This window comes from Mus musculus, chromosome 12 (genome assembly GCF_000001635.26).
Source record: "Mus musculus strain C57BL/6J chromosome 12, GRCm38.p6 C57BL/6J".
NCBI lineage: Eukaryota > Metazoa > Chordata > Mammalia > Rodentia > Muridae > Mus > Mus musculus.
In genome coordinates this window covers 101,817,582-101,838,344 of record NC_000078.6, presented here as the reverse complement: position 1 = coordinate 101,838,344, position 20,763 = coordinate 101,817,582, and the positions used below count along the sequence as shown (strand labels likewise).

General features: G+C 45.6%; 2 protein-coding genes across 7 annotated transcripts in view; both read left to right on the top strand.

Moving 5' to 3' along the window:
* Positions 1-4,300, top strand: part of Trip11 (thyroid hormone receptor interactor 11) — a 79,127-nt gene extending 74,827 nt beyond the window's left edge. For 2 of the 3 annotated variants that reach the window (XM_006515382.4, XM_011243986.2), the window contains one exon: positions 579-4,300. In XM_006515382.4, coding sequence (XP_006515445.1) covers positions 579-799 — 221 coding nt within the window. In that variant the 3' untranslated portion in view covers positions 800-4,300. The remainder of the gene's footprint in view (positions 1-578) is intronic. The other variant, NM_028446.1, reaches the window with a different exon arrangement.
* Positions 4,301-19,225: 14,925 nt separating this feature from the next.
* Positions 19,226-20,763, top strand: part of Fbln5 (fibulin 5) — a 72,555-nt gene continuing 71,017 nt past the window's right edge. The window contains exon 1 of one of the 4 annotated variants that reach the window (NM_011812.4): positions 19,226-19,611. In NM_011812.4, the coding sequence (NP_035942.1) occupies positions 19,595-19,611 (17 nt within the window). In that variant the 5' untranslated portion in view covers positions 19,226-19,594. Of the gene's footprint in view, positions 19,612-19,860; positions 20,113-20,763 lie in introns of those variants that run through there. The other 3 variants (XM_006515866.2, NM_001361987.1, XM_006515865.4) reach the window with 3 other exon arrangements.

The following is a 20,763-nucleotide window of genomic DNA, read 5'->3' as shown; positions in this document are numbered from 1 at the left end:
ATAATACACATTAGAATTCTTAAGGCACTGTTTATCGTGTGCACATGTGTCTATTTCTATGTGTGTGCACTTGTGGAAGCCAGAGAATAACTTGAGGATTTGGTTCTCTCCAGCCATGGGTTCTGGGACTGAACTTAGGTCATCAGAGTTGGAGGCTTGGTGGTAGGCACCTTCACCTGCTGAGCCATCTTGTTGGCTCTCAAGTGAGCATTTCATGCTTAGGATATGCGGGTCTGTGGGTGTTCTTGTTTCGAATAAAGGATAGCTCAAAGCATGTGCCTAATAGTACTGTTGTCAGCAGGGCAGAATTTTAAAATTGATAGTAGTGACACATGGATTACTCGAATGCTCATGTTAGAACTGAGCTTGTTAGCACAATTTCTGCTCTCAAAGTAGAGCAGGAGGGTCATCCTAGGCTGTAAGAGGTTCATGGCCAGCCTGAGCTAGAGACCCTGTCTCAACAACAAACCTCAACAACTATGTCGATGAGTTTGATAAAACTAGTACTGTGTTCAGAGGGTTCTTTCATTAAATCTCTTTGTGAAGGATAGAAACTAAATCTGTATCTTATCTTTTAGATACAGCAGAATCCAGGGCAGGAAGAAGAACAGATGTGAATCCATTCTTGGCTCCCCGCTCAGCAGCTGTGCCCCTTATTAACCCAGCTGGACATGGACCTGGTGGGCCTGGGCATCTTCTTTTGAAACCCATCTCAGATGTTCTACCCACGTTTACACCTTTGCCAGTGTCACCTGACAACAGTGCAGGTGTTGTATTGAAAGACCTTCTAAAGCAATAGGTAGCTTTCAAGGCTGAGACTTAGTAGCACTTTAAAGAAACCATGAACACTGTATGTGTGTGAACTTTATCACAAAGTGGCCTTCTAGAAAGAGTCATTTATTTGTTTGTAGTTATAATTTCTCTGTTAATAAAAATATTCTTAATGCTTTTAGAAATTGCAGGTGTCAGAAGAGCAAGTATCTGATATATAATCTACTTTTTTTCACTTTATGATGTTACTTAATTTAAAACTAGAAACATTTGGTTTACTTTTTAATTTACAAAACTCTAAAGGAGAGGCAAGAATAGTAAATGTCTGTCTGTTTTTATTTCCCCGAATTTTCAAGCTCATTTATTATATGAGTATGTGGTTCGTCTTTTAAAGATAAGGAATTCACCGCTCCGCCCCACCCCCCACCCCCACCCCCAACGATGCCTAATAAAGGCTTCTGTACATGGAGCAGAAAGTGCTCTGCAATACATATTGATCACCTGTAGAGGACCTTGCGCTCTACAGAGCACAGAGAACAAAGCTGGTCCTGGGAGGTTATTAGTGCACTGAGGCAAGGCAGGTATTTGGTTCTATGCAATTTCATCATATGTGTAGGTTCATCTGACCATCTCGATCAGGATCCAACTGTTCATCAGAAAGCTCCTCCAGCTGCCGTTTTCTAACCCTCAATGCCTCTCTAATCCCTACAACCACTGTCACCCTCTATAATTTTGTTATTCTGTAAATGCTGTTTAAATGAAATCATACGTTATGTAACCTCTTGAAATGGGTGTTTTTCACTTAACATAATTCCCTTGGGATCCATCCAAGCTGTTTCATGGGTCAGTAGTTTGTTTCTTTTTATTGTGGAGTACATGCTGTGAGTAACTAGATGGGATCATTTAGTTTCAAGAGCTGAACTGTCTTTTTAAAGTGTCACCTAAAACTACAGGTTTGCAGCTAGGCCTGGTGGCTCGTGGTTAATCCCACCACCTGAGAGACAGAAGCAAGAGGATTGCTTAGGATTTGAGGCTAGCCTGGTCTACATAGTGAGTTTCAGGTTAGCCAGAGCAAGAGCCATAGTGAACTCCTCCTTCAAAACACACACACACACCAAAAAACCTAAACAATAAAAAACCATAAGGTTTTCTTGCACAAACGCACAAATACACGTAACTTTTCTGTAAGGTTACACTTTATGTATGGCTGTATCCACGTAAACCTTAGAGCACTGTTAGCAATATCCTGAGACCCGTCACCTCCTGCCTCAGTGTGAGCTTTCCCTGTGTGGGGTGCAGCGCTCTGTGCTTACTCTGGAGGCCGTTTCAGTGCACCAACACCAAGTGTTGGGACTTCCAAGTATTTCTAAACCTTTTTCCAAAGCCGTTAGAAAGAAAACATCCTGATCCCCAGCTTCACTGTATAAGGATGCTCACATTGGTATTCATTGTTGGCACTGTACATGTACAAGTCATGTCTTCTTACATATTTTGTAAATTAAGATAAGCCTTTAAAACAGAAAAGCCTATATAAGCAAGGAACAGTGGAAATGAGACTAAGAAAGCGTCGGCAGTCCTGGCGCCTGTCAGTGCTAACTTGGGTTGTTTGTGAATTTACCTGGGGTAACCTGCATATTTCTAATGTGTTTGGAAGCCTGGAGGTGTTGATGATGTGTTGATGGTTAAAACGTCTTTTTCTGAAAAATTAAGTAACTGAGATAATGCTGCTTTCTGATGTCACCTGTGTCCTTAACTAACTTATTATGCTAATTTCTCTGCTGTGTGTTAGAAAAAGTTGCCCTCAGAGTTAATGGAAATGCTACGTTGCTCCAGCCAGTTTTGCTGATGTTACAGATGCCCCTCAACTTACAGTGGGCACACAGCCCAATAAACCCACCCTAATAAAAAACGTCTTGAATTGAGCATTTGTTTGCTCTACTCAGCTGTCAGTTGGCCCCACAGGGGCTCTGTGCCCACGGCTGCCCAGCACTGAGAGGAGAGAGACTAAATCCGAGGCGTGGTTTCAGTTTAGTGTGTATCATTTTGGCCAACTCCACAGTTGAAACAGTTAAGCCATTGTAAGTTGAGGGTCTACTGATAGAGGTTTTTATGTGTTTCGTAAAAAGTTACTCTCTCTCATTAGCCTGGATCATGTACTGCTTGCCAGGAAATGTTAAGTTATGAATAAAGTAGCCAAAAGACTTTACACTAAGAAGAAAATGGAAGATGTAAATGGTTTTCTTTTAAAGAAGAGGCACATGGTGGATATTTAAGCAATGTGTTTTATATTTAAATAACTTTTATGACATTTGAAGTTCTTTGACTAAAACAACCTTCCCTCCCTCACTGTTTCATGTAACCTAAGTCTGAAGGCTGCTGTGGGGGGGGATTCTACATCCAGGCATCAAAGAACACTGTCTTACATGGCTGCTATTGAAGTATATGACCTTGTCTGAAAGCTGCAGTACCTAACATCTCTGTTGTGTGCATTCTACATATGCATTGATCTAAACCAGACATAACCCATCAACTTTTCTGAAACTGAGTTGTGTCAGAGATGAACCATCTGCTCAAAGAGACTTCTCAGCAGAGTGCAAGAAGCACACTTGTTCAGTGATTCCAACAGGACGCTTCTGGAGGCTCGCTGGCAGTTCTGTGGCGACTGCAGAAGTCTATCTGCTCTTGAGATTGGTGGAATTTGTGATTGAGTTTTGCATCAGAAGCCACAGACTTGGTGCAGTGTTGTAACTGCTGCGAGTGGGCTGTGGATGTCTTTCTGCACTTAGAATTTGTAGTTGAATTTTGCATTGGAAGCCACAGTTCTTCACAACATTCCTAATGGTTTTCAAGTACAGTGAAATACACTATCAAGAATTCACCCTGCTGTTGGTGTTGATTGAATGTAATCACCGGCATGTGTGCTGTTGAGTTTACGTCCACATATTCTTGTTTGTTTTTTAAAGGGGGCAGGGGAACCAAAGCACATCGTCAAAACTGAGATGGCACGCAGGGCATGCAGCTGGCCAGCTCAGCATCAGCCAGCTCAGCATCAGCATCAGCATCACCCAGAAAGTCTTTAGATGCTTTAATCACCGAGGATGCAAGAAGATCAAGTCAGCTACGGGAGGGAGGCACAGGTGAAGATGAAAACCATTTGAACTGGGTTTTTTAAATTAAAGAAAATTTCATATATCAAAGCATTTAAAGCACCTTCTATCAACAAAAATTTTTCTTCTGTAAATATCAGTTAGGTAATATTTATTTTATATATTCCTATGAGAAAATGATCATTGTAATGTTGACATTTGTGATGATTTGTCAGCCTGTACATCTTAACTTATTATGATTTAATCACCTAAAATTGATACATTGTCTTGATTTATAGGAAGGTATCTAAATGTGAGAGATTTCCAACTGTTCCATTGTGTTCTATATAGAGCTACAGCCAATGCACTCTTGAATTTCTCAGGAGCATTGCAAGGCAAAAAAAAAAAAAAAAAAACCTTCCAAATAAAAATGATATAAATTGGCTGTGTCTTCGTCCACAATAAAAACACTTGGGAAACAGCTGCCGGTGTCTGTTGAGGAGAAACGACTTGCAGGGATTGTCTGATGACTTGGGTGTTCACTCTCTCTGCGTGTCTGCTGCAGGGATGCAGCCTTGGATGCTAAGTGTGGTCCACTCAAGACTCTCAGGATGGCGTGTGAAAGGAGGACCTGAGGATTTAGCTGGTGGGCTTCTCATTGTCCCGTTCAGAGGGCGTAGTATGCGTCACTGGTCACTTAGTCTTTTTCCAAGGTTGTTTAGACATCTTCATTTGCTCTTGGGCATAGAACTCATTTTTAACTCTTAGTGTGATAGCATTGGAAGGAATGGAGTTTTAATTTGATAGTTGAATTGGAGTTCAGGCTTTGATCCCTTTTGTGTGACCTTTGACAAAATTCCTTTGTCACTTCATTTTTTTCTCATCTGAAGTAGTACCCACCTGATAGCAGCCTTGTACAGTTACAAGGAACAAGTGACAGGTTTGCTCACATGTATGTTACGTGAATAATTACAAAGCTGTTGAATTTAGGGATCAGGAACTGTTTTGCTTGGGTTTGACTAGAGAGTGGATGGAAGGGTGGAGGCAAAGGCTTCTTTGTGGTGTGGTTGGGTCACAAGCGCATATAGTGTTTGCAGGCAGCTCTGCTGACATTAGGGATGGAGAGAGCATCCTTCAAAGCAGAGAGACAGCGTGTAGAGGCTGGGGAGGGGGCAGAAAAAGGACAGCGAGGAAATATTGGTGCACAGATGGAGTGACTCTTCAAATGGGAAAGACCCTATAAGGGTATGGACAGGAGCGCGAGAGAGATACAAATAGGTTGTATAGGGGTGAGTTACGAGGAGTCTCTGCTGAGAAAGAGGGAGGAAGAAATCTGAGGCTTGGGCCAAGTGCTGAGAAGGACACATATACAGGTGACAGAAGAGTGAGAACTAATGTTGGGGTCACAGGTGCTGGAGTGCCCTGGTCTGGGCTGGCAGACAAATGGGAGGAGCATGTCTTGAAGGAAACAGGCTTAGTAAATTAAATACCGACAGACAATGGTTTTAGCCTTGGTCAGTTCTAGTGGAGTACAGATGTAGCAACTGAACCTTGTCTTCCTGTCCTTAACTTGGGTCATGTGAATAGAGATGTAACTGAGGGGTTTATAGCATCTTGTCAAAACGTTGTACATACTATAAATTACTAATCCGTTATAATTGCAACAATATTTATCTTGGAGATAAGGAGTAATTTAAAATATTACTTAGATCACTTAAGGCAAACATTTGAACCTTGAGTTGGTTTTCTGCCTTGGCTCCTACTGTGGAGCCTTCATTGAGCCATGCTGGGGTTAAGATGTCAGCTTTGCCCTGTAATGATGGCCTGACTGAGAAGTCTCAGCTGTCTTCTTACACATCCTTTTTCAGCTCTAACAACTTCAACTTCAGTTCACTGTTCCTGGCCCTCAGTTAAATCTGGGTGATTTGAAGTATTTGGCTGAATTTCATACAAAGTTTACGTTTGTTTTCTAGATAGCCCAGAAATTCCTTAACAACCCAAGATACATTTTGTTGTTGTTGTTGTCACTTTAGAATACACGGCATGTGTCCATGTTGAAGTGTGTAAGTTCTCTCACAGTAGAGAGTTTCCACCCTTGAGCCACAATGACTGGGTGTGTGTCCTTAACTGTATGCACTTCCAGAAGGCACTTCCCCTAACAGCTACCGAAACAAAGCAGTATAAACCTGCCCTGGGTTTCCTGTGTGGCTCGTTTAGGTAGTAGGAGCCATGACATCATGTGTGAGCCCTTTAACCAAAGCTGTTTTCAGGTAGTGTCCTCAAAAAGGGACCATCAGGATAAAATTATTTTATCACAGGTTAGTTTTGAGTGTATGTGTGTGTGTGTGTGTGTGTGTGTGTACACACTTAAGTTCTGCAGAGGCCAGAAGAGGGTGTTGGATGGCCTGGAGCTAGAGTTACAGGTGACTATGAGCCACCCAATCAATGTGAGTGCTAGGAACTAAGCCCAAGTCACTGGAAGAGCACTGGGCACTCTTAAGCATTAAACGGCTGGGAACTGGGTCTTGTGGCGATCCTGTTGACCTTGCCTCCATCGTGCTCGGGTTTCAGCCATGGGTCACCACTCCGTTTCTTTTCTACTTTAACCTCAGATTTACTTGCTGAGATTAACTCTGCTGTCAATCTTCAGTGTGTGACATGCCAGCACATGGCTATTAGGGGCATTTGGATGGCCATTATGAAGAGATCAACCAATCCTCCCCAAAGAAAGGGGACTAACTTGAAGGCTCTGGGAGTTACCAATCGGGAAGTTGACAAAGGCAATCAGGAACTTAAACAGTTTCTGAAAGGCTTCTAGTACTTTGTGTAAGAATCGTTGGAATCTGGGCCCTGTCTTCCTGCTGCAGCTCTACCCCTCCCGCCCCCCCTGCCACCAACCTCTGAGTGGATCATGAAAACCAGCAGCTTTGTTGCAGAGTTAGACTCTGCTGGCAAGGAAGGCAGGAGAAGGGTGGTGGGCCAGCAGGAATCCACTGTGCAGCCCTGCGTGGAGGGAGGGTTGTAGCTAGCTAGTCAAGGCTGATGTGACCTTGGGCAGGGGGGAGGCCACCAGGTGCAGGGGAGACCAGACACAGCCTGACTGGGAGGGAGATCTGGGCCAACAGCCCGAGTGGGCTGTTCCACTTGCACACACAACCTCCTACTACGTATGGAAGTCTTGGGGTCTCTGGAGGTTGAGCAAGAACAAATATTGCTGACTACTGGTCTCTCCAGGATTGAGCCTGGGAAGTCAGACTAGAAATTCAAACACGAAAACAAAACCGATCAGAAGCAGCAGCTTTGCTTTCCCGTGGTGAGACAAACGGCCAGAGTTGTATAATTTAGTGAAGCTAAAAGAATCAAAAGCATAGATCAGAGTCAGTTGCTGCGCTATAACCAAGATTGTCCAGTGTCCAACCAGAAATAATGAGAAATGTAAAGAAGAAAGTATGACCCACATCCAGCAAAAGGTCAGAAAAATCTGTGGGCCGAGATGCTGGATTTGGCTCACAAACACTTCAAAGTGTGATTGCAAGTCCAGAAACTTCAAGAATGTCCAAAGAATGCAGAGAGCAGGATGAGCCTTTGCTCTCGGGCCTCATCGTATCATAACAGTGTTGTGTTAGAGAAGGCTTAGAATAAGGAAAGCTTTGAACACAGACACAAAGGAGCGAATAACAGCAAGTTGCATGCCCAGCGCCAACAACCCAAGCCCACCAGCTCCCATTTCATCTCAGACTCCCATCTATTATTTTTAAAGCATTTGTTCTGTTGCACATGTTGCACACCAAATAAGGAGGCAATCTTGTAGTTACTCTGTGAAGGATGATCTAGACATCAGTGAGTGCTTCCCCCAGTCCCGACCTCTCCAGGAATGACGTTAAACTCCAAATCCATCGCATCTGGATTCACAGATGCTAACACAGGTTCAGGCCAGGGAGGCTTGGAGCTTCCTGTGGGAACATCTGTGGGTGTGACCTGGGTCTGAAGCCTCTATACTTGACATCTTTGCTTTGACATGAACTTTTAAAGTCCAGCAGTACCCATTGCTCACAGGAAGAAAGCAGGGCATGTGTACCTCTCACAGCAGGGGAAGAGGCACCACACAGGTCATGTCTAAGCCTAGAAATGAGGAGATGCATAGTCATTTCTGTGACAATGTTGGATACTGCAGAACGTGACCAAGTAGTCTTTGACCCTCACCTTGTCTAGAGTGCCAGTCATGGTCCCAGATTTTTGACCCTTATCACCTGGGTTGAACCCAGAATTTTATAATCTGATCCCATTTCCTACCTGTTGCCCCAAGTCTGTTGTTCTAGGCACAGAAAACTGTATCAGGTATCAACATCTTCCTATGACCCTAGAAGACTCATCCCAGCAAAATTGCCTCAAACTTGAGTAACTTGTTTCCCCTAATTTGAAATGAAATGTTGGACCTCCTTTTGTGGTTGTGTTTCATACTCAGCAGGCTTTCAGTGCAGCTTTAGAGGAACGTTTTAGAATAGAACGTTCCCCGGAGCAGTCCGAGGTAGATAACTGGGCATCATGTTCACAGATTAACATGTCAATCAAACTCACCAGATGCCCATGGATATTGCCAGTTAAGTCTGAACCATGTTATCAAAAGGAGAGTTTATCTAGGGAGGGGAGAAAAGGCTATACTTCTGGCTGGCAAGATGGCTCAATGGTGTAGTCATGAGGAGTGCTGTTCATACCTCAGCGTCCATAACACGCCAGTAATCACTGCATGCTGTAACCTCGGCTTGCGGGGGTTGAAGTCAGAAGGACTGCTGGACTCTTGGCTTCCAGGTTCAGGGGAATAACCCCGCCTCAAAGAAAAATGTAGAGAATGATAGAGGACACCCAGCCTCCTCTGCTGGCCTCTGACAAGCACAGGTTTCCTCGAACACACTAGCAAGTGTGCCCCGCACCAATGAATACTTAAAAGGGGGAGCCTCTGAGGTGGGTCACTGAGTAAAGGTACTTGTGCAAGCTTGGCTAGGTTGATGTCCAGAACCCAGGTAAAAATGGCAGGTGAGAACTAACTACCCAGTACTGCCCACTGACCTCCACTTCTGTGCTGCACGCACAGGGGTGAAAGAGAAAAGCCCACAGTTTTGCCACAAAAGCGAAAAATTAAAGGGTTTTTTTTTTCCCCTTGTTTGTAGCCATGTTGGCCTGGAATTCACTACATAGCCCAGACTAGCCTCAATTTTACTGACAAACCTCTTGCCTCAGCCTCTGACACCCCACCATAGGCTAGTTCTGGGTGAGAGAGATGCTGTAGCAGATAAAGGTGCTTGCAGCCATGCTTGGTGCCTGGGATTGATTTCCGGACCCACACAGTGGAAAGAGAACTGTCCCCACAAGTTGTCCCCTGACTTCCACGTGTGTGCCATGTAGCATGCTTGCACCCACACCCACACATGCACGTGAACATGGACATGCAAACTAAAGGTAAAACAAAATTTTAATTAAAGATAAATTATTCTTCACAAACGTCAAACTAAAGACTGAACTTCCACAAACCTGTACTCAGGATTAAACATTCGATTTAATTTTTTCCCCACTAATTGTTGGTAGGCTTTTGAAGTCATTCCTTATTCTCCAGCTTTCATGTTTTCTGACAGCATCGAAGGTCTTCCTTTTACACAGAGGCAAGTTCAGGTCAGGATCCACATGCTGTGTTTCTGTGGCTGCCCCCTCTGCCTTGGCTTTTAGTTCAGTTCACTGTCGCGCCCCCTCCTTGCTCTCCCAGGGTCCCACAGACATTCCTTCTCAGACTCCCTGGCCAACTGAGTCTCACTTCAATCTCCGTTCCTGTGGGTGGTCTGGCTCCTGGGTTCTGTGGCACTGTCTACAGCCGTCCCTCTAGACCCTGGGCAGTGGCTGCCTGGTGTGGCCTGACTGTTGGCTTTAGCATTCATTCCATTTGGCTTTCTAGCTCTTTCAACGCTTGAACTAGCTCCCAGCCTGCAGTGCCCCCAAATGCTGGTTGTTTTCTTCCTGGATAGTTTAGATGGTTGCAGGCTCACCCCCACCTCCGTATTTTTCATGTCTTCACTTTTCCTCCCACCTGTTTTGGTTTTAGGGTACTGACTTTTTTTTTTTGTAATATATTTTTTTACATAGTCTTAAAAATTTTAAGGTCTGACTGGGCTATAGAGACAGAGTCTTGTTATGTAACTCAGGCTAGCTTTTAATTCACCCTGTAGCCCAGGCTGGCCCTGAATGCATTATCTCCCTATCTGGTCTCTGGAGCCCTGGGTGGTGTGTGCATTATACCTGACTTGAGGTTTCATTTTGTTTGTGACTTTTGTCCTTTTTTAAAAAACAAACTAACCAACCAACCAACCAACCAACCAACCAACCAACCAGGGTCTCATTATGTAGAGTTGGCTCCCCCGGAACTTGTTATATGGACCAGACTAGTCTTGAGCTCAGAAGTCAGCTTGCCTCTATCTCATCAACACCAGACTGAAGGTGTGCACCACCACATCTTTTGGGATTGAGGTGGAGGCTCCATCTTTCTATGGGAGAACGCTCTTTATCTGACTCTCTCTTGCCCTTGTGTGTGTCAGGGGTGGGGTGGGGATGGAGTTAGGGCTGAGAGTCTCTCTCTACGTTAGTTTTTGAGACAGAGTAGCTAGATCACTGAGCCTAGAGCTCATTGGTTCAGAGATTTCCAGGAAAGCGTCCATCCCCAGCACCCAGCACGAAGGCTCCAGATGTGGGCCGACTCACCAGGCCTTAGTGTGGGTCCTGGAGGTTCAAACTCAGGTCCTCGTGCTGGTGAGGCAAGGAATTTATTTATAGCACTTTCCCTGGCCCACAAGTAACTTAAAAATAAATATGCCTTTTGAGCCAGGCAGAGCTCACTCTGTAGCCCAGGATGGCATGGAAATCCCCATGTAAGCCCAGGCTGGCCATGAGCTCCATGGAGGCAGCATACAGCCTCAGCCTCTTGAAGGATGGAATTGCACATCTGAGCTGTCATCCCTGGATTATCACGGGTACTTTCAATTGTTTTCTTTGTGTTATTTCTAGCATAGCAAATTGATCATCAGGTGAAGGCTAAAGCCATGCTGAGAGTCAGGAAAGCTACCAGCCACATATGGCTATTAAACGAAAACTTAAATTAGTTTGAGTGAAATCCAAATTTCAGAACATTTAAAAACAAACAAAAAACAAACAAACATGTAGTTGCTGAGAAATTAGGACGACCTGGAGTATCAGTTAAAATGGAGATTCCTTGGTTACACCCCTGCAACCACAGGATAATCACAGTATGGTTAAGGCTTGGAGGACATAAAGACAGCGGGTGTGTCATAAGACTGTTGCTTATGAGTGAGGAGAGCCATGGTAAACACCTTCACAAATGTGCTGTAATTGCCAGGACGGAGCCAGGGCTCGTGAGGGAGGCTGTCTGGACCAGCCGGAGGTGCCTGTGACTAATGGGGAGATGGTGCCCACTAGAAGAGAACTCAGTTTATGACCTAAAACTTGCTGATTGGGACAAGGCATGCAAATCTGGGATGGTCTTCAGCCCACTGAGAATGAGAAAAATAAATTAAAGAGCCTGTGCTTCCCACCTGTGGTGCTGAAAGCCCTCCCCTGCGGAACATGGGGATGCCATATATAATCGTTGGCATACAGTTTTAATTATTTGTCAAAAATAAGAAATAATATTGTCCATATGAGTATTCATACCTGCGTGTTATTGTGTGCATGCACATGCAGGTGAGTATATATATATGTGTATGTGGTTGTGCAATGCATGTACAGGTGTGTGTGTGTGTGTGTGTGTGTGTGGTTGTGTTATGCACATGCATGTGAATGTGCACATGCACACATGTATGTTTGGGGGCAGAGTTTAACTCTGGGTATCCTCTCTAGTGCTGTTTCCTTTCGGAGGCAGGGTCTCTTACCGAACCTGGAGCTCACTAGACTGGATGGCTAGCAAGCCCCAACATTCTCCTGTTTCTGACTTGGCAGTTGGGGTTGCAGTGCTCACTGCCGTGCCCGGATTTTTACCTGGGTGCTAGTGATTGAACTCAGCTACTCATGTATGACCGACGAACGGAACCATCTCCTCATGCCCCACCTCAGTTGTTGCTGTTGGTTTGTTTGGTACAGGGTCTGTCTGTGGCCCTGGCTGCCCAGAAACTTGATACGTAGACCAGGCTGGCTTTGAACTCACAGAGTTCCACCTGCCTCTCCCCCACCAGTGTTAGGATCAAAGGTGTGCACTACCATGCTTGGCCCAGTTTTTTAGGTTTTCCTTTTAATAAGAAGCTGATCTTACTGGGCTGCTAAAGAAGCTAGGAGCTACTCATATGGTTCATTTCATGTGAATTATAGGTAGGCAGTGAGGTCATTTGAACATCACACCATTTAAAAGTTAAATGTGTCAAACTCCCAAACTTGAATTCATATTCTATCAGAAGACAAATAAACAAGAATGAAATAGGCACAATGGCAAATGGAAACATGACCGTAGCTAATCCTGAGCCTGAGTCTGGAGCTCCATGAAGGCTTCTTTATTTGTTTTACAGAACTATATGTTAAAACCACAGTCTGTGAAACAAGGCAGGGAAAGCCCAGACATTTCTATGGTTTGCTGAATTACCCCGAAATTCCAGGCATGTGCAGAACATCCCAGCATCCTGCTCATGTTTACCATGCTGGAGCTTCTAGATACAATAAATAGATTCAACACACACATGTCACACACACACACACACACACACACACACACACACACACACACACACACACATACATTTACACACACGATCACACATACACATACATACACATATATACATACATACATTCATACAGACAGACAGACAGACAGACAGACCCCCCCACATACACACACGTTGTCTCACACACACATCCACATTTGCACACACATTCACAAGACACATATACACATATATGCACACATATACATACATACATACACACACACACATACATTTACACACACGTTCACACATACACATACATACACATATATACATACATACATTCATACAGACAGACAGACAGACAGAACCCCCCACACATACACACACGTTCTGTCTCACACACACATCCACATTTGCACACACATTCACAAGACACATATACACATATATGCACACATATACATACATACACACACACACACACACGCAAAGCCCACAAGCACTGATAAGAGAAGGAACCCTGGAGCAGAAGGTAGGAGAACCTGTCTCTGACTGCGTTGTCTTTGTGGTTTGGGATAGCTTATCTCCTCTGAAGCAGTTTCTACATTTCTTTTGGTGCTGGTCTCTTGTGTAAAATATCCTCTCAAAAGCCTGAGACCTGGACATCTCTACCTGAACTTTCAACCAACCAGTGCCCATGCTTTAAAAAAAAAATGCAGGGACTGGAGATGTGGCTCAGTGGTTAAGGACCTTTGCTTGGGCAGAGTTTGGGTCTAAGCACCCATATCAGGCTCTTCACCAGTGTCTGTAACTCCGGCTCCAGGGGATCTGACCCCCTCTTCTGGTCTCTGAGGACACCAGGCACACATGGTGCACAGATATACATGCAGGCAAAGCACTCACACACATTAAATAAATAAATAAATAAATAAATAAATAAATAGGGAGAAAGAGAGAGCTGTGTGTATTGGTGCCTGATAGGCACTATCTTTGAATACTGTTAACTTTTTGCCCCATTTTACTGCAGAAAGCTGAAGTTTGATGAACTTAAAAGAACTGCCTTGGAGTCTCACAGAGAATAACTGATGAACAAGACAAAGCAGTTGGTCTGACTTGGAGAGCCTGTGCACTCATATGTGCTCCTAGGAAGCACTGGGATGAATGAATGGATGGATGAGTGAGTGAGTGAGTGAGTGAGTGAGTGAGTGAGTGAGTGAGTTAGTGGGTCGATAGCTCCATGAGGGAATCCATGAAGCTTCTCATGGAGGGTGTTGAAAAAGTCTTAGTAAATGGATAACCGTATCACATTCCTGGTTAGGAGGCCTCTGTGTGCAGCAACTGACAATTCACCCCAAAAGACTAAAAGGTTTTTAAAAGGTTTAACAGAACTCTAACATTGAATAGGGTGTTTTGGAAAGAGGACTAAATACCTGTAGACAACTTGCTGTGTTCTCCTAAACAGGGCAGTGCTCAGGAGCAAAGAGTAATCAGAAAACAGTGTCTCATTAAGACGGTTTTTTTAAGGATTTATTTCATGTGTATGAGCATTTGCCTGAATGTATGTCTGTACATCCCTGCCATGCCTGGTTGTGTGGAGGCCAGAAGAGGGCACTTTATCTCCTGAAGCTGGAGACGGTTATAAGCTACCTGTAGATGCTGGGAACTGAACCTGGGTCTTCTGCAAGAGCAACAAGTCGCTTCTCATTTGGAAGAGGCAGTAAATAAAGCTGGCACACTGACTGGTCCGGTGGCCAGGCTGTACCTCTTTACCAGGTTCCGAGAGAATGCCTGTTAGGGCACGGTAAGGATAACTGATTGACAGCACTGCTTCCACGGAGATGCCATTCCTATGTTGAATACCATTAAGTTCCAGGAGAGCTGGGGATTACAGGCAACGTGAAGCTATGGGGTGGAGAAATAGCTCAGCAGTTCAGAGGCCACATTGCTTTCACAGACCTGAGTGTGATTCCTAACCACCTCCATCGCCACACATCCAGCCCTTCTGACCTCCACAGGCACTCCCTCATGTGCACACACATAGAGGCACACAATTGCTGGCTCAGGTTCACTTCTGCTCTTGGGGTGTCCTGGCACCTGTTGCACACTGAGCAGAATGGAAGAAATGGAGTGTTGCCGGGTGGGTGGGTTCCATAGAACCTTGGTTGGAGTTGAGTGTGGTGAGAAACAGCTTTCTCTGAGACAGGTTTCAGTGAAAAGCTACCCCCACCCCACCCCTGCCTCAGTATTGGTGAACAAGAGCTATATAAACCTTGGGCAGTGGCAGGGGTTTTCTAGATGCGTGTACATCATTGGCTAAGGATGAGGCGTTGGGGAATGTTAAAAGGAATCCCAGGTGTTCCCTGGACATGTCCTTATAGGATAGAGGAAGTTTAACCTGTAATTAGGCCACCAGGCTCTGTGACAACCTCAAGGGTGATGGAGGAGGGGGACGCGAGGCTACCTGGGCTGGGGCATGCAGACTTGGAGCAAGGAGAACAGTCCAACTCCTGCTGGTCTCCAGACAAGGTTTTCAGGGTTTGGACATGTCTCAAACCCACTTTTGCTCTGGACTAGCTCCCCTTGTCACATGGCTTTCTGGCCTCACACATAATTAAAAATATATAGATAGAGAAATAAAAATGGAACTATGTGTGTTGTGTAAGGCCACCCTGCTAATTTGGCCTAGCCACAGGCTTTGGCACGGATATCTTGAGTTATAACTAGGAATAGGTACCCTACTCAGTAGCCCGTTATTCCACTAAGTAGCTAAGCTAGCGTTTGGAAGAGATGAAATCTTTCCCTACATACAGCTTGCTTTTCCAAGAAATACCTTTGGGACAAAGGGCTATTACAGATCTATTTTTATACACTTCTTTCCTTAATTAACTCAGTAATTTGCGTGCATATATGTGGGCAAACCCATGCCAGGACGTGCTTGGAGCTTGGAGAAGTGTCCTATCTCTCTTCCTACCACATGAGTCTGGGAATCAAATTTTGGTCATCAGGCTTGGTAGCTTTTGCTGGCTGAGCTATCTCAGACAAATAGCTGAACTTCTCGAAGAAAGCCGACTTTGGTTAACCCTAGGCCTTGAGCAGCTAGACCAGCATTTTACCATTGCTTTTCATCCTTTCCCAGAGCTTCGTTTCTTCATCTGCAAGATGGAAGCTCACTTCAAGCTGGTGTTGTGGATTAGAGAAAGGGAGCAGGCACTAGGGAGACAAGCGACAGATATTCAGTAAGCTCCCTTTTTGGTGGAATTCATTTTTACTGGGGGAGGGGAAACAACGATTTAATACTAACAGTAATCTATATCATCAAATGTATAACTCCGAGTTTCCCCAAACTTGCCATGCCACTTGACAGAAAGAACGTTACTCATTTGTCTTGTAGCCTCACCATGGCAAACAAATTGGGCTTGGGTGAAACTAGGAAGGGCCCCTTCTGTAGACGGCAGGCAACGTCTTCTGTTTAGGCCACAGCTTATGTTTGGTGAAGTCATTTTATATTTAGGATGGTATTTGACTCTGGCGGTGGGAGGGGGAACAGTGTGGGGGTCCCTACTTTGCAAGTGAAAAAGAAAAACACCTAGTTAAGGGAGTGATCTGAGAGGCCAGCAAGGGTCACACTAAAGGACCTAATTTCCTTGTCTGTCTGTCTGTCTGTCTCCCTCTAGTATTTGAAAGAAGAACAAGCTTTCCCTCTGTAGCCCATGATGGCCTGAAATTCGAGGTATAGCCCAGGCACCAACTCTCAGCGGTCCTCTTGCTCAGCCTTCTAAATTCTGGGATTTTGGGTGTGAGCCACTGCACCCACATCCTCTTTTTATTTTTAAAAATAGCTTTTGGTGACCAGGAAATGCTGGAGCTAATGCCTTTTGATGTTATCAGATGTTTGACAGAATCTCTCACAGGCTGTGCACCAGATGACTAGATTTGGAAGGGCAAAGCTTGTAAGGTAGAAGGGTGTGGCCTGTCAGGGACTGCTGGGGAGTCGGGGATACAAGGAAGCTGAGATAAGAAGGTGGTGGTATTCAGAGTCCTGCACTGGCAGCAGCCCCAAGCTGTGGAGAAAGAGAAGGGGTGGGGCAATAAGACAGAGCACTGCCCTCGACTCTGGATCTCGACCTTTGACAGGTCACAAGGAGCTGATCATGGCAAATAAGTTGCCTCAGGCAGATGTAGGGTTCACATCTGGGGGCCACACTTGGTGCTCTTTTGATAACAGAATTTGTAAAGGAAGTGTTTGAATAACATATGAAAATGTAATAAGGACACATGTAAAACTCTGGATAGTTAAAAATAGCAGGTGGAGGAGCGCTGTCAGGCAGCTGGGTGGCACACTTTGGTAGGAAGGAAGCAGGAGGTGGATGCAGCCTGAGGAGAAGATAGACAAGGCTGCCTCCGGGTCATGTGATGATCAGCTGAAAGAACTCAGGCTGCGGGCTGGGGATGTAGCTCAGTGGTAGAGCTCTTCCCTAGCATGTTCAAGCAATCACTTACACACTGAGGATAAAGTGGAGGCTGGACACCAAAGTCAGTAGCGGGCCCGTTCTTATACACCCACGACACTGTTAACTTATAAACTGTGTGCAGGGAGAGATTAACAACACTAATGCACTAACAGCATGCTTCACAGATAGCTCCATAACCCATTTCTCTTTATTACTGATTAATCATTCCATTCGCTTACATCTCAAATGATATCCCACTTCCCGGCTACCCCTCCACAAGTCCCCCATCCCTCAACCTCCCTCTTCTCCCTCCCTTTGCCTCTATGAGGGTGCTCCCCCCATCCTCTCCCTCCTCACCCCTCCAGCATCCCCCTACACTGGGGCATCAAACATCCACAGGACAAGGACCTCCCTTCCCATTGATGCCAGATAGGACAATCCTCCGCTACCTATGTATCTGGAGCCACGGATCCCTCTCTGTACACTCCTTGGTTGGTGGTTTAGTCCCTGAGAGCACTGGGTGGTCCAGCCAGCTGATGTTGTTCTTCCTATGGGGTTGCAATCCCCCTTAGCTCCTCCAGTCCTTCCCACCTGGGTACCTGATGTACAACACACTTAAGGTTTGATTGATGTTCAACCCACTTAACGTCTTGTACTTTTACAAAGTTCTAGACATTTATTTATTTATTTCTATTTTTAAAGGTTTTTTTTGAAGTTTTAATTTTATGTATATGGGTATTTTGCCTGCATGTATGTCAGAAGAGGGAATCAGGTCCCCTAGAACTGAAGTCATCAGCAGGTTTGAGCCACCTTGTGGGTGCTGGGAATTTGAACCCAGGTCCTCAGCAAGAGCAGCCAATGCTCTTAGCCATCTCTCCAGCCCCTACAATCATAGTTTTTATATTAATCTAATAAAATTGGTCTATGTGACTACCAAGATTCTATTAGAACTATAAAGTATATTAGAAAGCCTGCAATATCAGTGTGTGAGGAGCCTCTTCAGCATTTTAAAACATGTTATAGCACAACATCATGAAACTCAAGTCTATGTTCCTTACTGTACGAAGTGCCTTGGCCAGAAATTACATCAGGTACTTGAGAGGTTCTTTTGTACTCCCTCCCAGTCACTGCCGACTTTGAGCTTTAGACAGAGCAGCAGGCCAGGGTGCACACTTAGAGGTCTAGCTATTTTGATGGGTTACTCTCATTTATTTCCCAATCTGAAATTCTCTTTATTTCGCCCCTTTAGTGCAGAACTGGTGGACTTGAAGGGTTTTTATAATCCTAGCTACTAGAACAATGGACGGGAGGTACTATCTCATGAAGGAGATGAACCTAAATGTAGTTTATTCTTAGCCATTTCATACGCCCATAGTAAATAAATCAGGTCAGTTGACCTCTGAGCTTCAGCGGAATCAACAGCAGTCTGGCTGCTCTAGTTCAGTCTAACGAGATTTTAGAGTAAGAGTCCGTTTCCTTAAAACAGTGTTAGAAAAGAATAGGATGTAGGCTTCAGAGACTCGCTGGCATCTCTGAGAGCCATGAGGCAGTGGGGAAGTCACTCGACCCCTTTTATTCCCACCTCCAAGGAAACTGAACCAGTTTCTACTGTACAGAGGCATATGGGGGGGGGGGGGACTCTGCCCCTTTGCTTTCTGAACTGTAGGTCGGGCAGTTGAGGGTCCAAGAGAAGGTTCAGGCAAGGAAGGTCTTGCGGTGTAGCAGTCTGGTCGTCGTGTCTTTTGGAGAGCAGTGTCTTTGGCACTTTTGCACTTGATAGAGGGTTCCAGAGCTATGAAACGAAAGGGAGTGGGGCGGGGCTTCCAGGGCCCAAGTGTAGCCCACCATTCTTTAGGCTTTTCGCTGTTGACTTTTACAAATCACCTTTCTACTTTGAAGGCCAGAAACAGCAACAGCAGCAGCAACAACAACAACAAGCTAAGGATAACGAGGTGAGGGCGGCCAAGGAGAGTTCTCAGCCATTGCTTGCTCTTCCTGGTCCGCCCTTACCCCCACATCCCAGCTTAGGGGTACCACGCTTGTTCCAGCCCGTGATTTAAGCCTCGGGTTCCCAATTGCTCACGCGTCTTTCGTCCGTGAAGCCGCCTTGGTGTGAGTTCAAGTTCGTGCTGCCACAGAGCCTGATGACACGCCCCCTCGCACGCGCCCCGCTCCGCCCTGGGGAGGCCGGGCGCCCCCCAGCCCCGCGCTCTGACGGGCTCCCCTCCCAGCGCCGAGCACTTGGCCCTGGCAGACGCCCCAAGATTGTTGTGAGGAGTCTAGCCAGTTGGTGAGCGCTGTAATCTGAACCAGCTGTGTCCAGACCGAGGCCCCATTTGCATTGTTTAACATACTTAGAAAATGAAGTGTTCATTTTTAACATTCCTCCTCCAATTGGCTTAATGCTGAATTACTGAAGGGGGTTAAGCGAAACCAGGTGCCGGCGGCGAGGGCTCTGCAGTGGCTCCCAGCACCCGGCACTGTCCCGGCCCTCCGCGCTGCCCGCTCGGCCCCTCCGGAACCAAGCCGCCCCAGTCCCACCGCAGAGCCTGCCTTCCTCGCGTCGCTTCTCCTCCCGCGCATCTTGGATATGCCAGGATTAAAAAGGTAGGTTGGAAGGCGCCAGGAACTGTCTCCAGGCTTGAGAAACCTAACTCCAGACCTGATGGGTGGAAAATAGCTATGGCTGAGATTCCGCCTGTGTCAGGGCACTGGAAAAGACTTTTAGCTAGTGATGCAATGACCCTGTTAATTACAAAAAGCTGCGCCCATCTCAAAGTCTTCGTTTGGGAGTGGGGATTTTTCTAACAGCGTCAGGAGTCAGCATCTCGAGAGAGGCAGCAGACAACCTCTCTAGGTCATTTCTCTTTCTTTTTGGAAAGGGCAGCAACGTTGTGCGCAGTTTATAAACTATCACACTACATGTTTTTTAAATTTGGGAGACTGCTGACTACGGCACCAGCAATTGCTTTGCTGCAACGGCTGTGAGACAAGCAGAAGTCTCCGAACACTTCTGTCTGCGTTTGCTCTATGTGTGTGATTTACAGAGGGAATGGGACCTAGAAGTTTCGAGCCAATGCACAGTGGACTCTGCAGACAGAGACGCATGTAAGCAAATGTTTTGCTGTTCTTTGCGGAAATTGCAATTCCAGTCAAGTAATCCTTGAGCCTTGAGGAAGTTTAAGGATGACATCTGTTCTCCCTTTCTCCAGTGTCTCTTGAAAATATAGCTGCCCTGCATAGATCTACACACTTTCTCTGTGTGTGTTTGCATGTGGGAGGGGTGCATGCATGCGAATACAAACCGAGCCTCATTATGGTAAGCCATAGTTAATATTACCATCCCACATCTCTGACCAGCAATGTCTGTCACTGACAGACAGTTGGAGGGTCTGTCCTCCTCCTCCTCCTCCTCCTCCTCCTCCTCCTCCTCCTCCTCCTCCTCTTTTGGATGGTGGACCCAGATTCAAAAGAAAAGGGTTGAGACAGTTTCTCCTCCCCAGTATTAATTATACTTCAATTTTGGTATGATTTCTTTCTGGAAAGCTTCTCTGTTAGCCTAGAGATTATTTGGCCCCCAGGACCCAGCCATAGCTCTTCCAGGAGGCTGGGCTTGGAGCTGGCCAGCCCTGGTCTGGCTTTCGCCAAAAGGAATGGGGAGTGGGGTAGGGGGAGAAGCCGGTAGGGTTAGCATGCCTTTTCCAGTCTCTCTCAAACTGTACTGCATACAGTCAAGCTGCTCTGTCTCCAACATAAACG